Source organism: Aythya ferina (genome assembly GCF_964211825.1).
Source record: "Aythya ferina genome assembly, chromosome: 4".
Lineage (NCBI taxonomy): Eukaryota > Metazoa > Chordata > Aves > Anseriformes > Anatidae > Aythya > Aythya ferina.
This window is the reverse complement of record NC_140300.1, coordinates 41,256,448-41,280,689: the sequence shown is the minus strand read 5'-3', so window position 1 is coordinate 41,280,689 and position 24,242 is coordinate 41,256,448. Positions and strand designations below refer to the sequence as shown.

At 37.8% G+C, this 24,242-nt stretch overlaps 1 protein-coding gene across 13 annotated transcripts in view; it reads left to right on the top strand.

The window, feature by feature from the left end:
* Window positions 1-24,242, top strand: part of INPP4B (inositol polyphosphate-4-phosphatase type II B) — a 303,375-nt gene that overhangs the window by 96,514 nt on the left and 182,619 nt on the right. For all 13 annotated transcript variants that reach the window (XM_084516577.1, XM_084516572.1, XM_084516571.1 and 10 more), the window contains 3 exons: window positions 11,656-11,740; window positions 20,240-20,464; window positions 22,231-22,275. In XM_084516577.1, the coding sequence (XP_084372703.1) occupies window positions 11,656-11,740; window positions 20,240-20,464; window positions 22,231-22,275 (355 nt within the window). The remainder of the gene's footprint in view (window positions 1-11,655; window positions 11,741-20,239; window positions 20,465-22,230; window positions 22,276-24,242) is intronic.

The following is a 24,242-nucleotide window of genomic DNA, read 5'->3' as shown; positions in this document are numbered from 1 at the left end:
TGTGGGCAGGACAGACTTTGAGGTTGTGAGATTCAAGTGAAATAACCAGGTCGGTGGGCAGTTGTCCAATAGGAGCTTGATATTGAGTATAAAAACCTGAATTACTTCATTCAAAGTGATCTACTAATTTAAGTTTGCGTGTATAAAGTTGAACGCTTTAACAAGACAGGTGCCATGATTTCCTTTTTGTTAGGAGTGAGACTACCTGCATTTTGAAACAATCCTTTGAATATTTGTGTTAGGAGTCCATGGAGGGTGTTTTAAGGCATGGTAGAGTGTGCTACTCATGATTAATTTTAATGATCTATTTGATGCTTGTTGTTTATAGCCAGCGCATGGTACTCTAGACACCAATTTTGTCACTATATTGAGACTCATAAATTGTGCAGAAATAGCATTTAGTTGTAAATAAATATTCGGTGCCTGTTGATCATGTAATCAACAGGTAGTTTCTAGATAACTGCATTTCTGTAAATTAATCTTAAAATGCCTTAATTTCTTTTTGCATCTGCTTTACATGTAGAGCATGCCGCTTACATGTAAATATTTGGGACTCTGGAAGGCTGAGAGTAGCCTGTGTAGATGGATCCTTTCTGTTTTCATGATCTTATCTTCAGATAAGGAGTGCATAGCTGCATCTTGCAGTTATGGGCTGGGGTTAAATTTTGTGCTGCTTTTTCAATATACTTGGATTTTTGTGAAGTGTAAAAAGACAAGATTGTATTTGCAGAGAGAGAGTGGCTAGGTCTTTAAACAGATAAAAGTTTGCTCTAATGTATTGACTGATCGCTCTGCAAAAATGACACTTCTTAGATGGGTGTCTTTGAAAACATTATTTGCACTGTATATAAAGTCACTAAACTTAGTTAGCACTGAAATGTGCCATGGTGTACCTGCTCCAACAAGCCAGCATGCTTCTTGCTCTCACATACTTACCTATTGATTTTTCTTTCCTACCTGCTAAAAACGCCTTTTTGAAAAATTCTGTCTGCGGGCTCATCATTCCTTTTTTTTTCTGTGTGTGTTATTTTCAACAAGAATAGTGCTGCTGCATCTGTGGCGATGTGACAGCATAAGTAAGAGAAGACGGGTAGTTAGAGGCTATGCAGTCTATTAGACTGACTGCTGCAGCTGAGAAGTGACAAACTCTTGATCCACAAATGCCTTTGTTAAGGTCTGAAATCAAACCAGCAGTATTCCAAGCTAAATAAAAAGTGAAGACAGTTGCACAGAGTTCAGTTAAATATGGATTAATTTCACCATCTTGTAAAGAAAAAGTAGCTCCCAGGAGGCAAGGGGTGAGAATAGGTGGGGTGCTCTTGGTGGAGGGGAAGCGGTAAGAGAGAAAGAGACAGAGGCTGTTCAGAGCTGGTGGAATGTGAGGAGCTGGCTGTGGAGGGAGAGATCATACAGAGCCTGTAATTTTTATTTTATGGCCCATTAGATACATTTGGTATCTAGCAGAGTTATGAATTTTAGCTGTGATGTCAGTTTAGTTGCCTGTAAAACTGCAGCCTCTCTTCCAGAGCTTCCTATTTGGGAAGTGGTTTGTTGGTTTCCCTTGAGGATGGCCTGAGAGATTAGAGATGAAGCAACTGTTTTATGAGAAGTGTCTCTCCATTGATATTTGGCTATTTTTGTCCTGAATCGATTGTCTGATTGAATTTATTTCTTTTTCCTTTGTTTCTCTGTGCTTAGTTACTGTTCTTTCAAATAACCTAAAATACAAATACATGATGTTCAAATAAATCTAGATACTTCTTCAAACTATTTTTTTTTTCAAACACTTTAAAGCCAATTTCATTGTACATTAAAAGTGGGGTGGATATTATACTTGTGAAATGCCACCTTTTAATTTGATGCTTAACTGAATAAAAATAATTTTCTTGATGCTTACAAGGTTTGTTTTGTAGTTTCTAAGCATTTAACTTAAACAATTTGTCACATGATTACTTCAGTAGTTCCTCTTTAGTTAGAGTTCCTAAGACATAATCCTGAAGATCAGAAAGTCAATACCATGTTGGAAATAAAACGATCTTGTTAATCAGTAGAGAAGACAGGTGGCTCTTCCTTTTTTTCAACTTGGAGTAGTAAGGTTATGAAAGCTCTCATTTTATGGTATATGATACAAGAGGTTTCCAAATTTTAAGCGCTTGTAACCTAGATGGTTTGCTGCTTTTGGATGCCTGCACATGAATTGCTCACTTTGCTTTTTATGTCCAGTGACTTATTGGTTGTAAGAGAAAATGGGAAGGAAAGTTTCTCTGGGAGAAAATAATAATACGGTTTTGTTTTGTTTTGTTTCAAAACAAATGTCCTTAACAGGTTTGGGCTTCTGTGTGGCGTTGTTTCACTTTTCCTCAAACATAAAATACAGAACATATGCATTTGAAATACCAAGGGCTTAATGTTGCTATTGTAAAGAACAGAGGTGTGCTGGGTTAGCTTAAAGGCAGAGCTGTGTTTCAGCGTTCCTGCTTATGGCCCTTTCAGCCTGAGAGAACAAGGAGAAGGGAGGAAGTAAAATAGATGCTTTAAAATAAAAGGCATTGAAAGGGTTTATTTTACTTGTTTGTCTGTGTACAAGTTGGAATTCATTGCAGTTGGGCAAGGACTACTTGGTGACAATTTTTAGGCCTCCTTGGAATTCTTTTGGTCCTCTTAGAGACTATAGCTAGTCACACAGCACCAGTCTCTTAGCACACTGAGTCATGAGCACCTTGAAAAATAGCATTTGCTTCTTTCAAAAGTACTGTGCTCAGAAGACTTGGGGGGAAAAAATGATAGCTTGCTTCCAAATAGAAGCGAGAATAGTTTTTCTAACACAAAAAAGAAAAGCTGATAGTGTATCCTTGTGAAAACTATGCTAAGGTACATGGAAAATAAGGTGATTGGCAACAGCCAACATGGCTTCAATAAAGGCAGATCGCACCTGACAAATCTGGTGGCCTTCTACAGTGGCGTTACAGCATTGGTGGATAGGGGAAGAACAACTGACATTATCTAACTGGGCTTGTGCAAAGCATTGGACACTGTTTTCCATGACATACTTGTCTTTAAATTGGAAAGATGGCCTTAGATGATCAGCTGTAGTCCTGCTTAAGTCGAATGTTATGAGTAGTTGGGAAGAGAGAGAAGATAACATCGCTCAATCTCTATGAAGATCTACCAAGTAGTTCAGTCCCCCTCATAGTACATAAAGTAGCTGGGGAAGTTTCAGAGAAGGGCTATTAGCGCCATCAGTACAAGGAACGATCAAGATGTAATTCTTCAGCCAGAAGAGATAAGGAAGATGGTCTGTGATATCAATATCCAAAATCATTAACAACTTGAAGGAGATTAGCATTAATGGTTTATCAGCTATTCTAGTGCAAGAACTTGGGATGTTAAGAAAAGAAGTATGTTAAGCAAAAGACAGTGATGTTTCATGGAACAGGTAGTGGAAGAACTGGAGTTGCTTACCACGAGATGCTGTGGGTAGTACAAGTAGGCATGCATTTGAAAATATATGGGGCTCTTTGAAGACAGAGGTGTGCCATTGAGAATTAGCGAGTAGAGCATACATCTGAGAGGGTAAAAAATCCCTGGTGTGAAAAGAGACTACATCCAAACCTTTTAAATGGGTAACTGGAACTTGGTTTTTGGGTGGGGAGAGTCATTATAGAAAGATGATGATCCCTTCTTTGTCAATAGTAAAGATACAAAACTATTCCAATTGTTTTTTTAATCAATGTATGTATCAATGCTCATAAAATCTTGCTTGCCAGGGTTTGCGGAAGGAATAACAGATCTGTAGTAGTGGTCCCCTTTCCGCTGGGATCAGTTCAGGCTTGGCTGCTGATGCTTGAAACATCTGTATTTTTGCACTTATTGTATGCTCAAGTCAAATAGTCAGAAATGTCCTAACATTAAATATGATGTTTCTTTTCACTGGGTCTTGTCAGCACAGTATTGTTTAGGCTGAACTTGGTACTGAATAGAAATGACTAAATGGTTGTTAACCATTCAGGTAGGACATCTGTTCTCATCTAGGGAATACTATGAATGTGTCCATTGCTATTTTTAAAATGTTTTTGTTTAGTTTACTCACAGCTGGAAATCGTTATTTAAGGGTGTAATCATAATATGGTGGCTGTCAATACATGTAGTGCTAGGAAACTTATGCATCTTAAGTATCAAGACAACGTCATCCTCTGTTATTCTGCTGTACCAAAATGAGTAAAACATATCAGTTCTTGAACACCTGCGTTAATTTTTTTCCTCTATCAGAAAATGAAATGACATTCTTCTGAAACCTCTCTGCAAGCTAGATTCTACCCTGTGGAGATGCGTATGCCTCCCTGCATCAATGAGGCACAGGGATCTTGTCAGAGAATTCCTCCTCGTGAAGGGGTTGGGGGTCTTTAATCTTTCCCACTCCTTGGGCTTCCTGAAGGAAGGGTGTGATTCATCTGTTTCATCTGAGCCTTTTTTTTTTTTTTTTTTTTTTTTTTTTTTTTTTTTTTAATGGGAGAGGTGGACCCGTGGCTCAAATGGACCACAGCAAGGAAACTTCAGTTTTATCTCTTTGAAGCATGCTGTCTTACCACTTCAAGATTTAACTAGTTTTGACCCTTAAAATATAGGAGTTGGGGTTAAAATCATACATCTTTAAAAAACAAACAAACAAAAAAACCCACACCACCACCAAGAGGATAAATCTTCCTGAGGAACTTTGTGGCTTTGAATGCTTAGGTTCTGCCTCAAGCTCTCCTCCTGCAGGAAGGCTGAGATTGATAATAAAAGCTTGTGATATTGTGCCTCCAGGAATTAGGAATTGGAAATTACTGAAAGTTATGCCAGATGCTGTGAACTTAACATAAAATGGTGAGAATTGGCAGATAAGGAAAGAAACATCCTTCACTGTTGACCTTTAAATATGTTGAGTTAATGCCTTTTACAAATGCACAATACTTGAAGCAATAACATTTTGGTGTTCTGCCTTCCTTACCCTTCTGGTACTGCTAAAACTGGTAAAAGCTGTAATTAAGCTGTCAATACCTTATTTTAAAGTACAGTTAACGTTCTTATTCTAGGCTATTTTTGAAGTAAAAGATATTATATTGGGAACTGAGCCAGTGATTAATAACACTTTTTTTTTCTTTCTTTCTTTCAAAGACAGCCAAGAAGTGTAAAACAAAGGGGGAAACAATTTTTTTTTTAAGTGTGTTATCTGAGGTGTGTGTTGTGATATGGCCCTGGAGTCTTGAGCCAAAATAGAACTTCTTGGAAAACATAACTAATTCTTATCTGAGTTGTATATAATTAACTTCTGGGATCTGGATAGGTTGGAGAGCTGGGCGATCACCAACCGCATGAAGTTCAATAAGAGCAAGTGCCGGGTCCTGCACCTGGGACGGGGAAACCCTGGCTGCATGTACAGACTGGGCGATGAGACGCTGGAGAGCAGCCTAGAAGAGAGGGATCTGGGGGTCGTGGTAGACAGCAAGTTGAATATGAGCCAGCAGTGTGCCCTGGCAGCCAGGAGGGCCAATCGTATCCTGGGGTGCATCAAGCACGGCATCGCTAGTAGGTCAAGGGAGGTGATTGTCCCGCTCTACTCTGCGCTGGTGCGGCCTCACCTCGAGTACTGTGTGCAGTTCTGGGCACCACAGTATAAAAAGGACATGAAACTGTTGGAAAGTGTCCAGAGGAGGGCTACGAAGATGGTGAAAGGCCTGGAGGGGAAGACGTACGAGGAACGGCTGAGGTCACTGGGCCTGTTCAGCCTGGAGAAGAGGAGGCTGAGGGGAGACCTCATCGCAGTCTACAACTTCCTCGTAAGGGGGTGTCAAGAGGCAGGAGACCTTTTCTCCATTAACACTAGTGACAGGACCCGCGGGAACGGGGTTAAGCTGAGGCAGGGGAAATTTAGGCTGGACGTCAGGAGGGGGTTCTTCACAGAGAGGGTGGTTGCACACTGGAACAGGCTCCCCAGGGAAGTGGTCACTGCACCGAGCCTGTCTGAATTTAAGAAGAGATTGGACTGTGAACTTAGGCACATGGTCTGAACTTTTGGGTAGACCTGTGCGGTGTCGAGAGTTGGACTTGATGATCCTTAAGGGTCCCTTCCAACTCAGGATATTCTATGATTCTATGATTCTATGAACTTTTTTGTAAGAAAGGTAATTTGAGATTCTTTCAAGCTGTGTGTAGAATGTAGAAAATGTTTAACTTTGAGTTCTTTTTTTTTTTTTTTTTAATTAAGCATATGCATAATAAACAGAGTAAATATGGGGTATAAATGAAGAGAACGTATTTGTACATTGTTAATGCATTTCAAAACTAAAAAAAAAAAGAGTAAACTATTCATGTTTGTTACAGGTAATAGATTATTAAAAGTACTTGTTTGTTCTGCAGGATTTGTTCAGTGACCTAAGTCAGCAGCATTTTCTGGAGTGAATGTAGATTAGTGCTGTTATTGTCAGCATGAAGTTGGTATTTAGTGGCATTACATGATGGATTAATCACAGTGGTTAGGGCATTTTTTGAAAATGATTATTTGAGTATCTTTCAATGAGCTGATGGTTTGTAAAGGTGGCTGCATCTTACCTTATCTCACAGCTTGGGTCACGGGCTTGGCAATGGGCTGGGAATGTTAATGTGGCAGAAGAAGATGTAACATAAAAGGAGATTTTAGGTTGTTGGAGTGTTGCAGTGAATACTGTTTGCCAGCATATAAAGGGGGATTTCTAATTTTTCAAATTATATGCTTGCTTGTGTTGTACAGTCATTTGTTACTACCTCAAAGCTAGAACACTGTATTTTAGTCTTTTTGGTAATGGGCATATCACTGCAGAATTAAATTGTACCTGTCTTTTTTAAGACTATTAGCTTTTCTATTTCTGAATGAAATTACCCTGGTAAAGCCTGTTGCTTGTTTTTGTTAGTTCATGTATATAAGCTACGCTTTAACTGCAGAATGATGAACCTTATTTGTGTTGACACTGAAAACAACAAATGCAGGAGGCAATGCTTAGTCAAAAGCCCGATCTGAGTGCATTCATGTTAGTGAGGTAGTATCAATCTGACTAGTTTATTTGCCAACACTGAAGTTACAAAACCTGAGGATAAGAGGCAAGTTGTACACCTAATGCTGTTACAAATTTGTTGCTGTTGTATCGGAGCTGGTTCATTGAACGTTAGGTCGTGATTGCCACTGGGTTGCAGTCGGGCCTTTGGTGCGCTGCAGGTGCCCCGAGAGATAGAGGCCGTTTCATCATCCATGGTAGCCGTCTTCTAACTCTCCTCCTGCAAAGCCAGCCTTCGGTAGGCATCTGAGGACACTGAGATTTTTGGAGCTGGTTTTGCACAGGCAGCTGTGTAGGTACACGATGGAACTAGGGGAGAGTCCCTAATGAGGAGTGGGTGCTTCACTTCCCTCTTCCTGCTGCAAGTTCATCTCTTAGCCTGTAAATCACTGTAAGCAGCCTTGTGGGTGCCTGAATGCCTGGACTTTCAGGTCCACTGAGACAGCAGCTCCTCCTCTGTGGCTTCTAGTGAAAGCATTAGGTGTGGTAGAGTACTGGAGGTCAGTCCTGTGCAGTTAAGGCTTCGCTGAGCTTTGCAGACAGCCAGTGTCCGGTGGACAGTGACGACTGCAGCTTGGGGGAAGACACGGTAAGGATTCAAAATGAATTTGAGAAACTTCAGCTGCTGCTACTGATTCCTGTCTTGAAAATACTTTCTTAAATAACTAGCAAGGATTAGAAACCTACAATTATCAGCATTTATGTTTTTAATTATTTTTTTTTTTGTCCCTAATATTGTCTATTGTGTTACTTCTGAGCGACAACAACTATATCCATTTTCATTTTGTTACTTTTCCATAAAACTTAGACCTAAACTTGTTTTCGTCACAGGAGCATTAATAAATGAGGGTAGAAAATAACTGTTTTGAAAAGCGTAAGTAGATCGGTGTATGTAGCACTGAACTGTCCAAGGTCTTCAATTATTTCAAGTTGGCAAAAATTAGCTTAAACAAAAAGTCTGAAGTTATAAGTAGAGATTCTTGAATTTTTGTATGATTTCTTCCCATTCCCTCCATATCACACAACCTTCTCTTCTTCACCCTTGATAATGGAGGCTTTTCAAAACGTATTATTAAAAGGGTTTGTACTTTCTGTAGTGTTTGTTTCTCTCCCACAGTTGTCATTTTACTTTTCTACTTGCTGTTTAACATGGAGCAAATGCTTGGGATGTCGCTTCTAATTTTAACCATCAGTTCAGTTCTCTACTCGATATAGCTAACAGGATTTCTTTCTCCCTGCAGCAACAAATCTATTGTAGAATCCTTTCATGCTAACACACTTCCACTCCCCCTCCATGATGCATGGAGACAAATGTACAGGAACGCAGATATAGCTCAGACTTGCCACTGTTTGACAGTTCTAAGTCTCCTGGCACTTTGATTTTTTGAAAGCTTTTTCACCCCCAATTCAGAGAAAAATGGAAATCTGCAATGACATAGTTACAAATGCAAGTTACAATGTACGTTGCAAATTCAGTGTGCATAGTTAGAAGCAATTGGAAGCCGTACTGTTTTAGCTTCAACTACTGTGTGTTATCCTTGCTACTTTAAGAATGTAATTCCATTTTTGTGCTTTCTAACTGCAAAAATGCTGTAGAGATGAATATGCAGTTAGCAAACACCTGCTGATGTGTTCCAGTACAGGTATCTTTTATTTCAGTACTAGCTGTGGAAATGGTCAGGTGTCTTGACTGGTCTGATTCAAAACTCACAGCAGACACAGCCGATAGCAGAGGATTATTTAGGATTTACAACATCATCCTGATAGCAAAGCTTGGCCCATCATTTGGCTAAGCAAATAGAAAGATACAGTTTCTGCTCATTCTAGGGTTTGGGTACTGTTCTACTGTAGCATCATTACTTGGATATTTTAAACTAGGATATTTCTACTTATATTTATGAATCTTTTATTTTCCTATCCAAATCACTTGTTTAAAACAATTTACTGTTTGTTTTTGCTGCCTGTGGATTTGGTATGTATCCCCAAAAAGGAAAAGTGAATTAACAGTCCAAATAAGCTCATATTATGTACTTAGAGCAAGAGAGAAATTTGGTGTCCCTTTAAATACTGATAAACAAAGCTGATCTGTGAGATATGTATAATGGATCCCTTGATTGCAGTTTTTCATTTCATTTATGGGTAGATTTCCCATTGGCTTTTGTGTGCCAGATAGAGTATAACTCATCTAAATGATTAAAAAAAAAAAAGTCTGTAATAATAGTAATGCTGAAGATCTTTTTCTTCAGCTTTGTGTCAAGATGTGGGAGATGTTTTGCAGCAGCGTGTGCTTTCTCTTCTGGCAGTCTTATGCTCTTTTCATCTTTTTTGTTGTTTCCCTTCTTGTTCCCTCACATGTACAGAAAAAGTAACAGCACATCCTCTGATCACAGTACTCAATTGTGTATCTTGGAAGAGCATATACATTCATTTGAAGTTGCAGTGTTATTTCATTCCAGCTTGCATTGGTGTATGGCATGGAGTAGTTCTTCTCTGGAAAGGCCTTTGTACTACAGTATCTGCCATCTCAAAACGCAGGAAGCTTGAAATACTCTGCACCTTCCTTTCTTGTGTTTGTAGTTCATGTTGTATGTCACCTGAACCATCGTCTCACATTGCAGCGTGAGACAAACACTGCTGATTGAAACTCTTGTTAATTATTTGATAGTTCTTGCTAGCCAGATGATATTTTTTTTTCTACATACACTTTTCTTTACAAATCTAAACGTCAGCTCTGTAAGTTTTGGCAACTAGAGCCAACTACAGGAAAGCTTTGATTGCTTTATTCCTGGCCTTGTTGTATACCTGACTCCTCTGAGAGCCATGCAATTTGGAGTTGCTTTTCTTTATATAGTGAGTCTTCAATTTACTGCACATTACTGCAGATCTATGATTTGGAGGAAATGTGAAATCTAGGTAGTTATCACGTTTGCATGTTTGAGCAGTGGGACATGAATATTAGAAGAGGAACCATTTTCTGTAGGTATGTAATGGGGCAAAACTGTTGGAATTGATCTGAATATTTTTTTTTTGGACAGAAACTGGGTAGAAGTCTTTCCTATATTCACAGTCGAGTGTTAAATTGACTTAGACCTCTGTTAGCTTCTGAAATAAAACCTTTCTTTAGGTTGTTTTTTTTTTTTTTTTTTTTTTGCTAAAAGATTGCCAGCTCTTAAAGGAATTGGGCTGCGTTATCCACTTACCTAGGGACAATCAGAGTGGAGACTATATAGGTCTTCATATCTCGCTTCAAAATCTGAAGAGTTACAATAGTCATCAGCATTCTTGTGGTGGAGAGCTCTTCCTAGTTAGTTTGCTGTTGTGTTTTAGAAGTATTATTGCCTCTTTTCTCAGGATGGATTTACCTGCTTCTGATAAGGGCTTTAAGATGTTGATCTTGTATTTTACTTTCCCTGATAAGATACTTGAAGAATACCTCATTTGACAGCACTTGGAAATCATGTCTGCGTTGCCATATATGCTCAATTTGTTGGATTCTATAAATAAAAAAAAGTTTTTGATGCAGCACTTGTGCGTCTTGCCTGTTTCATTACTTTTCCCTCTTTTTTTTCCTCTAAATGATCTATTAAGGCTAAAGTTAATCTAATGAACTTTTTTTTTTTTTTTTTTTTTTTTTTTTTTAACAAAGTCATTCATTAGGCATCAAATGAATGGAACTAAAGTTCAGGCTTGTGGTGAAATTGGTGTAGAATGAGAAATTTTCCATTGTTAGGGACAGTTGGAGTAAAGAAACACTCGAGGAAGGAATGTTAAAGGAAAAATTTACGTTTGTCCCTGAAGAATTTCACTGAAATAGATGATGAGCTCTGTGACTTGTTGGCATCCTGCAATGAGAAGGCGAATGGGCACGTGCTCTAATGGTTATTTATTACCAGATGTTAGGGATAAAAAATGGATAATAAAAATTTTAAGGGAAAAAAAGATTAATTCTGAGGGAGTGATTGATTGCTTCACTCTTCTTGAAAAATGAGTCAGACTCACTAAACTAGAAGAAGAGGCTTCATCTTGTCAATAGAGCACTCCCCAGAAATGATACTGGTGACTTGTATTACGCTCTGCAATAGGCCCATATCACTTAATGCAATCTGAATTGCATAGCCAGACACAACATTCAAAGTTTCAAATTATGATAAAGAAATCCTTTTAAAATGAAAATTAAGTAGAAATGCCTATTGGAAGATTGCATGTTTTCTTTGCTTGAAAATACTGTAGAAGCCAACTTTTCGTTCAGCATTAGTAGTAAATATGGAAGTTGGCATTACATGGACTTAACTGATTTGCTTAGGAATGAGGTGGCACCTAAACCTATGCAATGAAAAAAATAGTTATTTTTTTTTCTTAGTTTACTTTGTGGTCTTTTCCAACAGTTCATTCCTGTTAAAGCTCATTGAACTGAAGTAGGGTAGCACAGATAGGTAATTAAAGCAAGCCTGTATCCATCTGCCTAGTGACTATTCTGCTTCGTTGTTTTTGTATCGACATGCTGTGCTGGCGGCAAACAGCCAAACAGAAGGACTTCCCTGTCAGGTTTCAAATCCTAATGTTTTGTCATCTTTACGTCTCACAGAGTTCGGAAGCCTCCGAAGTGGTAATCCTGGAGCGGTGCTGGGTTGTGGAGTTCAGAAGTAAAACAGATGTTTCAATAATTCTCAGTAAGTAAGACACAGCTCAGTATGTTCACTGTGGATTTCTTATTTTAGTCAACAAAACCAACAAAAAAGCAACCATCCAGACACTGAAACGTTGTCATAAACTTAGCTAAAATTTGTCCTGTTGTCTGTTAATGATGTATACATCTAAATATTGCTTGTCTCTGAATTCATGCCTGACGAGAAAATCCTAAAAGCTGTATTTTTACTTTTTCTAAAATAAAGTGAAATTAATAGTCTTCCTCTGACAAGAAGTTTGATGCTTCGGTTTGTTAGGTATTATGTAGAACGTGGATTTTATGTTGATGCACGTTTAATTCATTGTATTCAAAATGATTTGTTACTGTTGACCTCCCTATTAATTTAGGGTTTCCTGTTTTTTCTAATCTCTTATCAAGTTTTCATTCGCTGAATTGAAACAAAAAAAAAATCATAGAAATCAGAATTATAATTTTAGTGTGATTTTCATTTGGAGAAAATGCTGACATACAGTTTTCTCTGCAAGAACAACTGAAATAACCATTGTGTTTAATTTTTTTTCATGAAGTGGAGTCTTTCCAATACTACCGCAGAGTATAACTATTCAGATGAATTTGATGTTTTCACTTAGCTTTGATCTAAGAGGTTTACAAAAGCAAGCAAGTTTTACCTACCCAAATCTAAATGTCAAGTGGTGTTTTTTTTGTTGTTTTTGTTTTTTGAATTGCACTGAATATGTTTTCTCACAGTTTAAACAGTCACCTACTGAAGTGGTTCTTAGTGCTTGGTTACGTTTGAGAAGGCAGTGACACGAAATGTGCTCATTGTCTTTCATCTTTTTCTGGATAGTGTTTTGAGAAATAGGTCCAGTTCCGCATCTTCACTAATGGAATTAAATCTGATGTCTTTCTGAATTTGGAAGCATTACTTTGCCTAATCATAATAGCTGAATGATTACTGCTGACTCTCAAATCGAGGCTTTTCTAATTCTGCGTTTATTGATTCTAATTCATTAATTGGGATCATTGACTTTATGAGGTGGTGATGTTACAGTTTGGGTATGAATACAGTCATGCTGGTTCCCTTTTGGTGCTTTTTTTTAGTGCTTTAACATAATGCTGCTATACCAAGAACTCAGTTTTAATTACTGACAAGATCCTTTTAATTGGCTTTGAAGCCTGAAAACAGGCTGGTTTCTATGGCAATGAGACTGGCAGATTTTAAGTCCAAACACAGGAGAAGCAGACAACTCCGTACTGAGTAAGCACTTGAGACTGCCTGTGGAGAAAATGTGACTGGGAATATGTATGGAGAAAGAAATGTACTTCCATAGTTAGGAACAGAAATTGTCTCTGTTAGAAAGTCTGTGTCTCCAGTGAGAGTTTGAAGGTCAGTAGTGTAACTAGAAGTAAGGGTAGCATATCAAACCAGTGTTTAAAAAGAAGTTTTAAAGGAGAAAAGAGGAAAAAGCACGGAAAACTAAAGGTTTGCAGAGCTGTGAAATGATGATGAATACCTGGAGTGTGACTAAAGCAATACAACAAAAGACAGAGGAAGAGACAGACAGGTAGAGAAGCAACAGATTTCAAACTTGGCAGTTTCATGTGTTGGAGAACAAGGGCAAGAGGCTGGCAGATAATTCTTTGAATTGGAAAAGAGAAAGCAAGCGAGATATGTGAGGTATTCCAACAAAACCAAAGAGGAATGAAAATAGTGTACTGTGTACTGAGTGACAGTAAAGTACTAAAGGAAGTGAAATCATATTCTGTGTACAGTAGGATAAAAACACAATTCAGAAGACAAAAGGGGGGAGGGAAAGATACTCAAGAATGAAGAGGTCTTCATCACTGGGGGCTTTTGTCATGGAAAAGCTAGTTGCCTTGTTACTACCTGATCATTGAGATATCAATTGATTACTGGGAGCCAAATAAAACAAGCTGTAAAATGTGTATGTGGGGCTTGAAATGTTTTGGGTAGAAACAGGATAGGAGAATTTAATTGCTCACTATGACAAATTCCTGTTGGAACAGGCCAAGGGCACCTATGGCAGTACACAACCAAAGCTCAAGATAAAGGAGGCTGAGTTCATCCATTAAACATAAATTTTGCAGCTAGGAAGGGACAGATTGCAAGATAAAGAAAATTAGTGGATGGTTCAGGTTCAGGCTTCAAGCTGTGAGGGGGGTTTAGGAATGAGCTTCCGGCTGACTATCTCCATCTTTCTCTGAGCAGTGGGCTAAGTCCTCACTGGACAGTGAGAAATGGAGTCTGAATCAGATAGCTAAGAAGATAATGTAATATATGACAGTAGCGTAAACACAGAGGGAAATAGAAGGAAATTTTCATGCAATATTCAGTTATGTTGTGAAGCTGATTGCCTCAGTGTTGTGTTCACTGAAATGTAAGTAGAGTGCAAAGGAGGTCAGGTAGTTGTAGTGGATAGATCTGTGGAAGCACTTTAAGCATAATGCTCCCAAAGCTATCTAACTCAAAACATTTCTAAGTGAAACATTCAAGGAAACAAAGATTTGTTAGGTGAAACATCCTTCTGTATTGGCTGGTTTCTCATGTGCCCTCATAACATTGATTAGCTGCTATTAACGGAGCAGGTCAGACTAGCATGAGGCGGATCTGATTTAAAGCTCACGAGGGTTCACATGAGTGTGATTCAGTTCTGAAATCCAGAAAAGTGTGGTAAGCAGAGTATTTCAGCAATTTTATTCAAAAAGGTCTTAAACCTGCAAACGGCTGCTGTGCACTGAAAGGTTTGAGCAATGCATTGTTAACTTCCTCAGCTCCAGTTCTCCTGAATAACCGCAGTGGTCACACCTGACAATACAGAGAAGCATCATAGCCTCATCAAACACTGAAATATTTCTCTAAATTATTACAATTATATGTTCCTTTCTTCCTCTGGACCTTGGAAGCCCTGTTAAAGATGGTTTATGTGGCAAGGTGCTGGCAGCAGTGGGGGGCTGCAGAAGTGGTCCCTGTGAGGAGGGGCTGGGCCTACCCTGGGACGGTTCCAGCCTGCTCCAGTGGCAGCACCACAGGGTGGAGGAGGTATTTCCCTGCAGCCTGTGGAGAGGCCAGGCTTCAGTGAGGAAAATGTTGGTAGTTTTTGGTCACACTTACATTACTCTTGAATAGGGTGACTGGAGCTGTGTGGCTGGATGCTTGAATCTCTCCAAAGAGCAATCTGAAGTTGAGCTGTTGTATGGAGTCTCACGTTACTTGCATGGTGTGGATGTGAGCCATCTCTATGGGCCTCCTTCGCTCCATGTGGTACAACAAAAATTTGGGAATGAACCCAAGAGACGCAGGCACAAAAAAATGAAATTGGATGTGAGAGACTACATTCAGGGACTGCATTTTCTTGATCTGTAAATCTCTTCAGTTTTTCAGGGTAAGAACTTACCTAGCAATGTATCAGTTTTATTATTGTGTGTGCTTTCTTGGTGAGAACTAGGGAAGTAAGAGCTCTGACGTGCAGGTAGGGCTGGTGAGGCGTGGTGAGGAAGGAGGGAAGATAGGAAGATGACCGAGTTTTTGATGCAAGGTCAGAGTTACCTACAATGTTTTGCAGGGTGTCAGGTGAAAGTCCCACATGTATGAATAACCCTTAGATGGCAAACATTCCCTTTGCCATTTGTGAGTAGTATGTAACCCAAAAAGCCTGGAATTTTTTGCTTCTTTCAGTGGTAGTGGTTTGGAAAGGCAGGTTAGTATCACTCGCTTGTTTTGAGGTGTGGTAACTGAGGAATACATTACTTACTCTGATAGACTTGCATAGAGAATCAAGGTCCTTGAATTCTGCCTTATTGAAGGTGGATTGATGGTTCAACCAGGGGTTTGATTACTTTGTTTTTGCTAAAAAGTCAACTGCTATGCAAAAGCTGTAGTGTATGCTGTAGGACTTCTGCTCAGTGCTCTTAAGGATACCATTGGGGTGCTTAAATATTTGTGTGGCCTGCCTGGCTCTCAGTGTAGGTGCGTGGTTAATTAATTCAAGGAAAGGGCATGTGTGAAAGCCCGCTGGAAGTGAAAGAAAGGAAGTATTATAGTGCGATCGTCAACCTGGGAAAACAAAGTTTTGTATCATGCTGTATTTATATCAAATACCTCAGTTGTCTTTGTGAACTTCTGTGGGGACTTAAATGAAGATTATAATGGTAACTTAAAAAGTTTATTCCAGAATTGCAAAATGAAAAAATTAAATAAACCCAACCACTGAAGATAAAATTCTTAATTAAATTCTTTATCTTTGATCAAGAATTGAACTTTCAAAGGAAGATTAACGTAGAATCACGAGTAACCGTGGGATGATTTCATCAATACTAATTTGAACATGAAATGCATCAGCATATAGAATTCAGTCAGCTTTGTGAATTAAAAGCCTCTGATGTCTGTATTAGAAATATCCTGCAGATATAATTCATGTATCAAAGCTTCATTCTGCTTTTGTTACAGAATTATGGTGGTTAGCTGCGATGGTGCTTTATATTTTAGAGTGACAGTGGTTCATTGATATTTCCAACCATTTACCACGCCTGAGGTAGCAGTTGAGAATTGGTTTTTGCTAGTGTGTGTGAATGGAGAGAGAACCTTGAACCTTTTTTGAACTCTCCAATTTTGCATATTGGTGTAGGAGGGGGAAAAAGTGATTCCCTAGAAGATGAGGGGCTGTTATCATGGACACTGACCATGTGCGTTGTACATGTTTTCAAATACTGCCAGCAATTTCTTTTGTACTGTTCAACATGATTTTATGCTTACAGCTCTCCTTAATGAAAAATAAACCAAACCATAGTGTATCAGTCTTTCTGTCACTTTTACATATTTAGTAAATTAAGTCAATTAGGCCTTCCTAAGAGGGGAAAAAAAAAAAAGGCCAAATGAAAAAGCTGCAGTGAAAAACATTTCTCCCTACACCTTAGAAATGTGTGTGTGTGTATGTATATATTATTTTTAGAAGTCTGTCTATTAAACTGCAGTCTTTCGAGAGACAAAGGTTGATTCCAGTAACTGTCTGCTTTTTTTTGAGACTCAGTTATTTACTGCAAGTTTCAGAGAAACCCAGGTTTCTGTTGAAGATTTTATTAAAATGAAAAGGGACTTAAGATTTTAAAAATGCTCACAACTCCCTTGTTAAAAACAACTGAAATATCAAAGTAGTTGTGGAGGAAAGAGGCAGTTGGTACTGTTAAAGTGAAAAACTTTTGAAATCTAAGTATTATTGCAAAGTAACTATGACAACAAGAAGTTATTTTAGGATGATGGAACTAATACCAAAATATACTTCTGACTTTAGATGGTTGGGTTAGAGTAAGAGAGGCTTTCACTGGGGTTGGCTTGCACTGCTTTATCCAAGTATCAGTGCGAACACTTGGTATCAAGTCCATTCACTAGAGTTAGTAATGTTTGCTTCCTCCTTTTTCTTTTCCCTTGAGGCTAGTATTTGTGGCAGTTAATTCATTTTTGACTGACTACTTGTGTTTTCTACTGTAACTTTAGATGCGAGTAACAAGTTTTTTTTTTTTGCTTACCCATGAAATTCTCCTTTGTAGGATGTTTCAGGACAGATATAATTCTACTGATATACCCATCACTCACTGGAGGCATTCATTATATTTGAGGGTTTGTCGGTATACAGTTTTATTTTCAGAAATACTCATGGCAGCTAAGTTTTGCCTCCATAATAAAACCTGGAATTAACTATCTGAGCTCAATAGGATTATCTATTTGCATATGATTTAAAATAATAGTCAACATGACAATATGAAAGAAGAACATGATAGTGATTTATTACTTACATAAACCTGTGTTCCTTTATTGCAACAGATGTTTTTGCCAATGTGCATTTTGAAAATGGTTAAGACAGTTTTTATTTCTTATAGTATGTAAACTGGTTGTACGTAAACATTACATGCGTTGAATCAGCATGTGAAATATACTGCCAACTGTTCGATCTGCAGAATAAAACTTCCTACATTTGCAGAGTGGTATTTTTGTGGCAGTTTCGTATGCTTTTCAGAATCTAACTTAGTTGTTCTGAGTACCCCGAAGAAGTTGTTCTGAGTACCCCCAAAGACCTAAATATAGCAGAGTATAGTTTTGAAGTGATAATTGGGAATAAATTTCCAGATTTCAAAACTGGCACCTGTTAGATCAGAATACAGTGAATTACGTCCACTCACACTGCATTTCACGATGTCTTTCTGGTTTTATGCATATTAAGTATGATTCAGTATGCCTTTTGTGCTCAGCAGTCTGATTTCCACAGCTGAGAGGTAAATATAAATAGCACGATTTCAATTGCAAAATGTTGATTTCCTCCCAAAGCAGATGTTTTTTATTTAGCTAGTGGCAGAATATTTCAAGGCAAGATCACTGTTCCTGTTTATGTTTAAAAATAAAGAGAAAAAAAAAAGAACACCTTGGCATATTTGAATTTTGATTGTCAAGTGTTGGCTTGTTTGTGTGACAGTCTTTCATTAGCTAAGGCATCTTGGAAATCCAAGCTGCTTCTATTAAAAATTCAGAGCTTTTAAAGACTGAATGGTACAAGCAGGTGTTTTGCATGCCTGTAAATATCTGGATGACTGATGGTTAGTTTCAGTCTTGATGGTGGTTGCCTACATGCCACTTTTCCTTTTCTTTCCCCCTTTCTTTTTTCCTTCCCACTGGTCCTTCTAAAATACAACGAAGTAAAACCAAACTTCTGAATTACTGGGCTTAGTGACAGAAGGGAGTAGATAACTGTGCTGTCACAGGTCTTACTAGAGCATAAGAGAATTTATCAGCTCTTCTAATTACCAGTCCTCTTGAAGGCTACTGCCCGCTTGTCCACCCCAGATGCGGTAGCAGATCACATGAGAGCTTACAGGTGAAATTTTTGTTTGAATTAATTTTCACAAACAGTCAAGCTCAGCTTGTTCAGGTTTGGTCACTCAAGGCAAATATATATTGTGTGCAAATAAGGATCAGATGAACATCTGCATCTCCCTCTGATTCTGAATATTCTTGTCACATGAACTGAATATCTTATTTCCCAGACTGAGCTGGGGCCAGAGGCAAGAGTTTAAATCCTTATTAGCACTTCTTAAAGTACCTGTGAAGCCAGAAGGACATTTCCCCACTTTCTGCTCTTCTTCTCCCTCATTCTTCATGGATTCTTTAGTTCAGCTGGTCTGTGAAATCTTGTTCTGAATTCTTATCAGCAGCTGCAGGCAGATATTTACATTTCCTTAGATCCACTACCAGACAAACAACTTGTTCCACCTCTACTGGGATTTGTGCCAACACAATTTTAAGAGACTTCCAGACTTGAGGTTTGCATCTTTTGTCCCCCATAACAATAAAGGCATAGTTAATTGTAAGTGGCAGATGCACAGTTTATGAAGTGCAAATGGGTTTAGAATAACATATGTGGGTAAGTGCCCAAGGTTAGATACTCAAGTTAGGAAAAGGGAATTCAAGTTCACTTTGTATATAGAAAAGTTCTGTGTGTTGTTTAGATTTTTGAACTAGTTATGAAAGCATGCAAGTTTTCTGCTTATTAACATTATTATATTTAGTAATATTAGCTATGGCTCATTTAGGTCAAAATGATTTTGATGTCCTACCAAATCCTTCAATCCTTCTTAACACAGGTGCTTCATAGGGTTTTATGTTTCTGAATCAGTTGGTAACATATTCAGGGAAGCATTGATTTTTTTTTTTTCTTTCGCAGTTCATTCTTCATTGTGTTTATCACACACCATGTCACACTGAATTTGCGGCTCTGTGAAGCTGTCCGTGCTACAGAATTTTAAATGCTTAAGAGGTGTTATTTCTTTCTGTGCTAATTCTAATCAAACGACTGACCCTTGCTACTTACCTGCATTTCCTTGGGAGCTTTGGCATTTTTTTAAATGCCTTCTGTCTTTCGTCCTTAGAAAATTTCATCATTAAACAATTAGACTTCAGGCAGAACAGCAAAAGACATTTATATAGTAATGAGGTCAGAAGCTCCCATGCACAACCTGTTGGGCCTTCACAGAGGAGTTATGTCATGCTAAATTATCTGCATGTATTGATGAGCAGTATTCTGCCAAGGATGGATAAAATGTGGAGCAGAAAGTGCAGGTCTAATAGAAGAACTGATGAACACATCGATTCTGGTGAAATTACGTTGTCTCTCTCTGTCTGCTGCTCCTGCTAAATTCTTGTTTAAGTTAGCAATTCTGATAGCTACCTGCTAAGCTTCAGAATCTGTCCTGAAAAAGGGTTTCCCATTTCAGTTTGATTCATCCACCTGGTTTAGCAATATGTTAATTGCTTTTAGAACTGCTCTGTGGATAGACTTTGTGCTGCACCAAATACTAAAGAACAGGGCATTGGTTCAAGAATTGGATGGGCTGCGTGGCTCTGTAATGGAAGAAGTACGTGTGGTGGCATTAATGTTGTGGGATAACAATTTTGTTGTGATCCCCGGTCTGAATAAGAGTTCCTAACAACGGTGTTGATGTTTTCTGACTGCAGAGTTTCAGAGTGGAGAACCAGATCTTTACATTGAAGCTGCGTCTAAGACAGACTGTGAAGCTTGGGCTGTGGCACTGGGAGAGGCAAATTCGGAAGGTTTGAGGAATAAAATTCAGCAGCTCCGGAGACTGATCATGGAAATCAAAGAGGAGAGAGCATCAGATGAAGCCCGTCAGTTTCTCCCTTCGTCACAAGTAGACAGTTTAGGAGAGCCACAGTTTACGAGTAAGTGCATATATTAATTTTTTTTTTTTAGAGTGCTAAAATAAAAATGCCACAGAATATAGCAACACGGTTAGTGTTATAGACTGTGTACGTAATGCTCTTTTACTCGTTGCTTGACAAAATGCAATTGTAGAAGGAGAGAATTGATCAAAACTATCTGCATATATCATTACCAATTATACTTAAATTTATGCAGATTATCTTCAGAGGAACAAATATGTGATCACTACATTTCTGGCCTTTTTCTCCAATGTGTTTTCTTCATGAGACCTAAATATCCTGTTCTTGTTATGTGTACTACATGAATATATGGGTTACTATGTAAGATAATATCTGATAATTTTCTTCTATTTGCAAAGTGATACTTAGTTTAGATACTTAGTGACACTTAATTTAGTGTTATGAAAGTGTACTTCATAATATAAAAGCACTGGGGGTATGAAAGTATGTAGCGATACATTGAGTCATGTTGGATGCACGGGGGCCTGAATTATGCCGTATTGCTGTGTACTGTATTTCAGTTGCCCAGTTACTTAATCAAGTCTGTGTCCAGCACACTCATAAAAATGTTCCGGGCCAACATGCTGACTCTGCTAGTGGTGAGGTTGAACTCTGAGAAATTTGTGGTCAGAGAAATTTTTATAACTCTATTAAAAAAAAAAAAAAAAAGGGAGATCTTATTTATTATTTCTTACTGACCAAGACCTTTCCAAGCTCTGCAGCTGTATTTTCTTTTTTTTTTTTTTTTTTTTTTTTTTTCTCTGGTCAGACTCGAATGATTAGCTACAATAATGAGAACAATTTGAAACCCAGACCTATTCTGCAACATCAAATTTTCATGGAACGTGAACAGCTATTTTCTTCCTATATTTGTAACAAAAATCTTATTTTCTCGATTATATACCAGCTTGGTTCACCCAAGTTGGACCAATTTCTTCAGTATTTCAGTAATTTCAACTACTTAATAATGATGCTTATTGGAGATGATACATAAATGTTGCCATGAGACAGTTTCTTTTCTACAAGTTTAATCGATACCATAGTTGGGATTCAATTACTTCCTGCAGAGGGTGAACAACTCACTATTATTTAACCATCCTTCCTGTGTTCCTCTTATTGTGGTTCTGTGGTTCACTTCTTTGTCCTATGTAGGTAGAATATATAGCCCTTAGCAGTACATATGCAATAGAACTTGATTCCAAAGTGGAAGGAACTAAAATGTTCTTGTTGTCAGTATATGAAAAACAAAATCAAATACTGTTTTCTAATAAAGAGCAGGGTTATTTTATTGACCTACATGTAAATTGTAAAACAACAACTTCGATATATTTTCCTAGATTAACCTAATTTACATACTTTCGCAGGACATACTTCTTGTTTTTATTTTTAATGTGATAGCGTACCCATTTAAAAAAAAAAAAAGAATTGTAGTGTCTGTCAGGAAAACATTATGTTCGTAGATAATTGGGATCAAAAATCTTACAGATATCAATACCTGATTTTTTTTCTTATTTTCTTTTCCCGTCAATGAAAAGTTTCTGTTATTAAGACAGAAGTCATCTGTAGAGGTTAAATTTTTTTTTCTGGATAAGTACTTCATGCTAAGACCTCTTTCACTCCCAGTTTTTAATTATGAAATGTTTCTCCATTGGCAGTGGCAGGTAGTTAATGAGTCATGAATAAGGCATGTAAAACTTTTAAGTTGTATTTAAAAAATATATTAAAATGAAATTATTTCTAATATGTTCTTTTCTTAATGTTAAAAGGTATTCAGAGGATTGCAAATGAGCCAAAGTTGGAGTTCAGTCTTGGTAAGATACCATTTTTTTTCCTTGCTGTGTGTATGCATATGTGTAGTGTTATGTAGTGCAGCATATTGCCTCTTGAAAAAGAAAGAACGTAAGAGCTCTGGTTCATTTAGTCAAGATAGGCAGGAGACCTGCCTGTGTGTGTGTCTTTGAAATGCTGTCTTGGTATTCCTGTTTGGTTAAAATATCTGAAGATCTGCTGACTTCTCAAATGCTCTACTTCTCTACTGTGCTGAAAATCTGTCCCATAGTTCTGTCAATGTTGTTTATGAAATGTTACTAATTTGAACTGTGTTTAAGATGCACTTTTAAAAAAGACCTTTCATTCAGATGGTAGAACAAACCTTTATTTAAAAGCCTTGATCTTTTTTAGAGACAGGAATGGATGTAAATGTTTGCCTAATTTTCCCTTTTTATACTTTCAGTTAGTAAAATAACTTCATTTCAGGAGGTATTCTGTCAGCTCCAGCCACCCTCTCTATACAGGTGTATACAGCATGATAAAGATGGCTGAATAAATCAAGAAAGCTAGTAGAATAATTATGTAGTTGTACTATGACGTAAAGGTGCACAGTATTTGCTTCCTGAAGAGTGTACCATTTAGAGAAGTGAATTATTAACTTTGTTATTGCTCTTTCAGAGCAAAAACTTGAAATTTCAAACTTGCCAAACATGAAGATAAATGATCTTTTGCTCTTGAAAAATTAAATGCAATAATTCCTTATCAGAAATCAGACTAATAGCTAGGCTTCTTGCTTATTGTCTCTTCCTATAAACAGTAAAATCACAATTTGAAATAACAGATCTTCTGAAATATCTCATGCTATATGCTTCGTATTTTCTGAAATATATAAATATACTTGGCAAATTTCTTATTTTTGTATTCCTATAATCTGTTAATATGCATCTTGTTTTATAGTTGTACAATGAGAAACTTTTAAAGCTGTTCAGTATCTGTTATATTTCCTCTGATAGAAACACTTGGAAAATGTCTATTGCAAAGATTCTACAAGAATTGGAAAAATCTCTTACATAAAAATCTTCAGGGGGGAGAGAGGGGACAGTTTCTACTACTATCATGCTATCACTTCCATTAAATGTGTCCTACCCAACTGTAAGGGGGCAAGAGATCTCTTGTAGCAGTGGATATTCTAGTTGTGGAAATCATGACTTTAGCCTTTCTTTTTTTTTCCTCTTTTTTTTCCTTCCTGTTTATTTACCGTACCAGATTGGTCTTCCCCCCTGTATCACCGTGTGTGTGCAAGAGAGCAAAAGAATAAGAGTGCAGTAAAATCCATTGAACTCCACTGTTTGGAGAACTTTACCCACAAGATCTCCTTCTGCAACCCTCCCAATACAGCAAACACAATGGCATCAGTGGTGTGACTGCAGGCTCTCACCTTGTTCATCCTGTCACTTGTCCTTTGTGGCCTTGTCCTTTGAACTGGGTTATGCTTGGCTTTTGTATGGCAGTAACAACACTGATTTAAAAGCAGATATCCTAAGCTATGCCCTTTTGGGCAGATGCAGTTCTATTGGATGCAGTAATTTCTAGATTCTCGTAAGTATACCAGGGTAGTTTCACCTGTATGTGTGTTTGTTTTTTTTTTTTTTTTAAACTAGGTGGTTACAGCTGTAAAAAATGTTGTGGAATAGTGTTTTTTCTTCTGTAGGGTCTACTTCTGAAACTTATAAAAGTTGGCACAGAAGAAAGGCCTAGTTCTCTCAGGAAATTACCATGCTATAAAGATGATAAAAAACTGTTTTTACCTTTCTATTTCTAATACATTTCTAAAGGTAACTTTCCTGTTTCTTTCTATAAGCATTTTTGTAGATGATGTGACTGGAGTATTTAGGCATAGCTAGTAAAATTGCAATGTTCCAGCCATAACAAACTCCCAGAATGACCCTGGTGTGGAATTGGAAAAGGGAGGAAGGTGCTACAGACAATGGCAATTAGATAAGCTGTA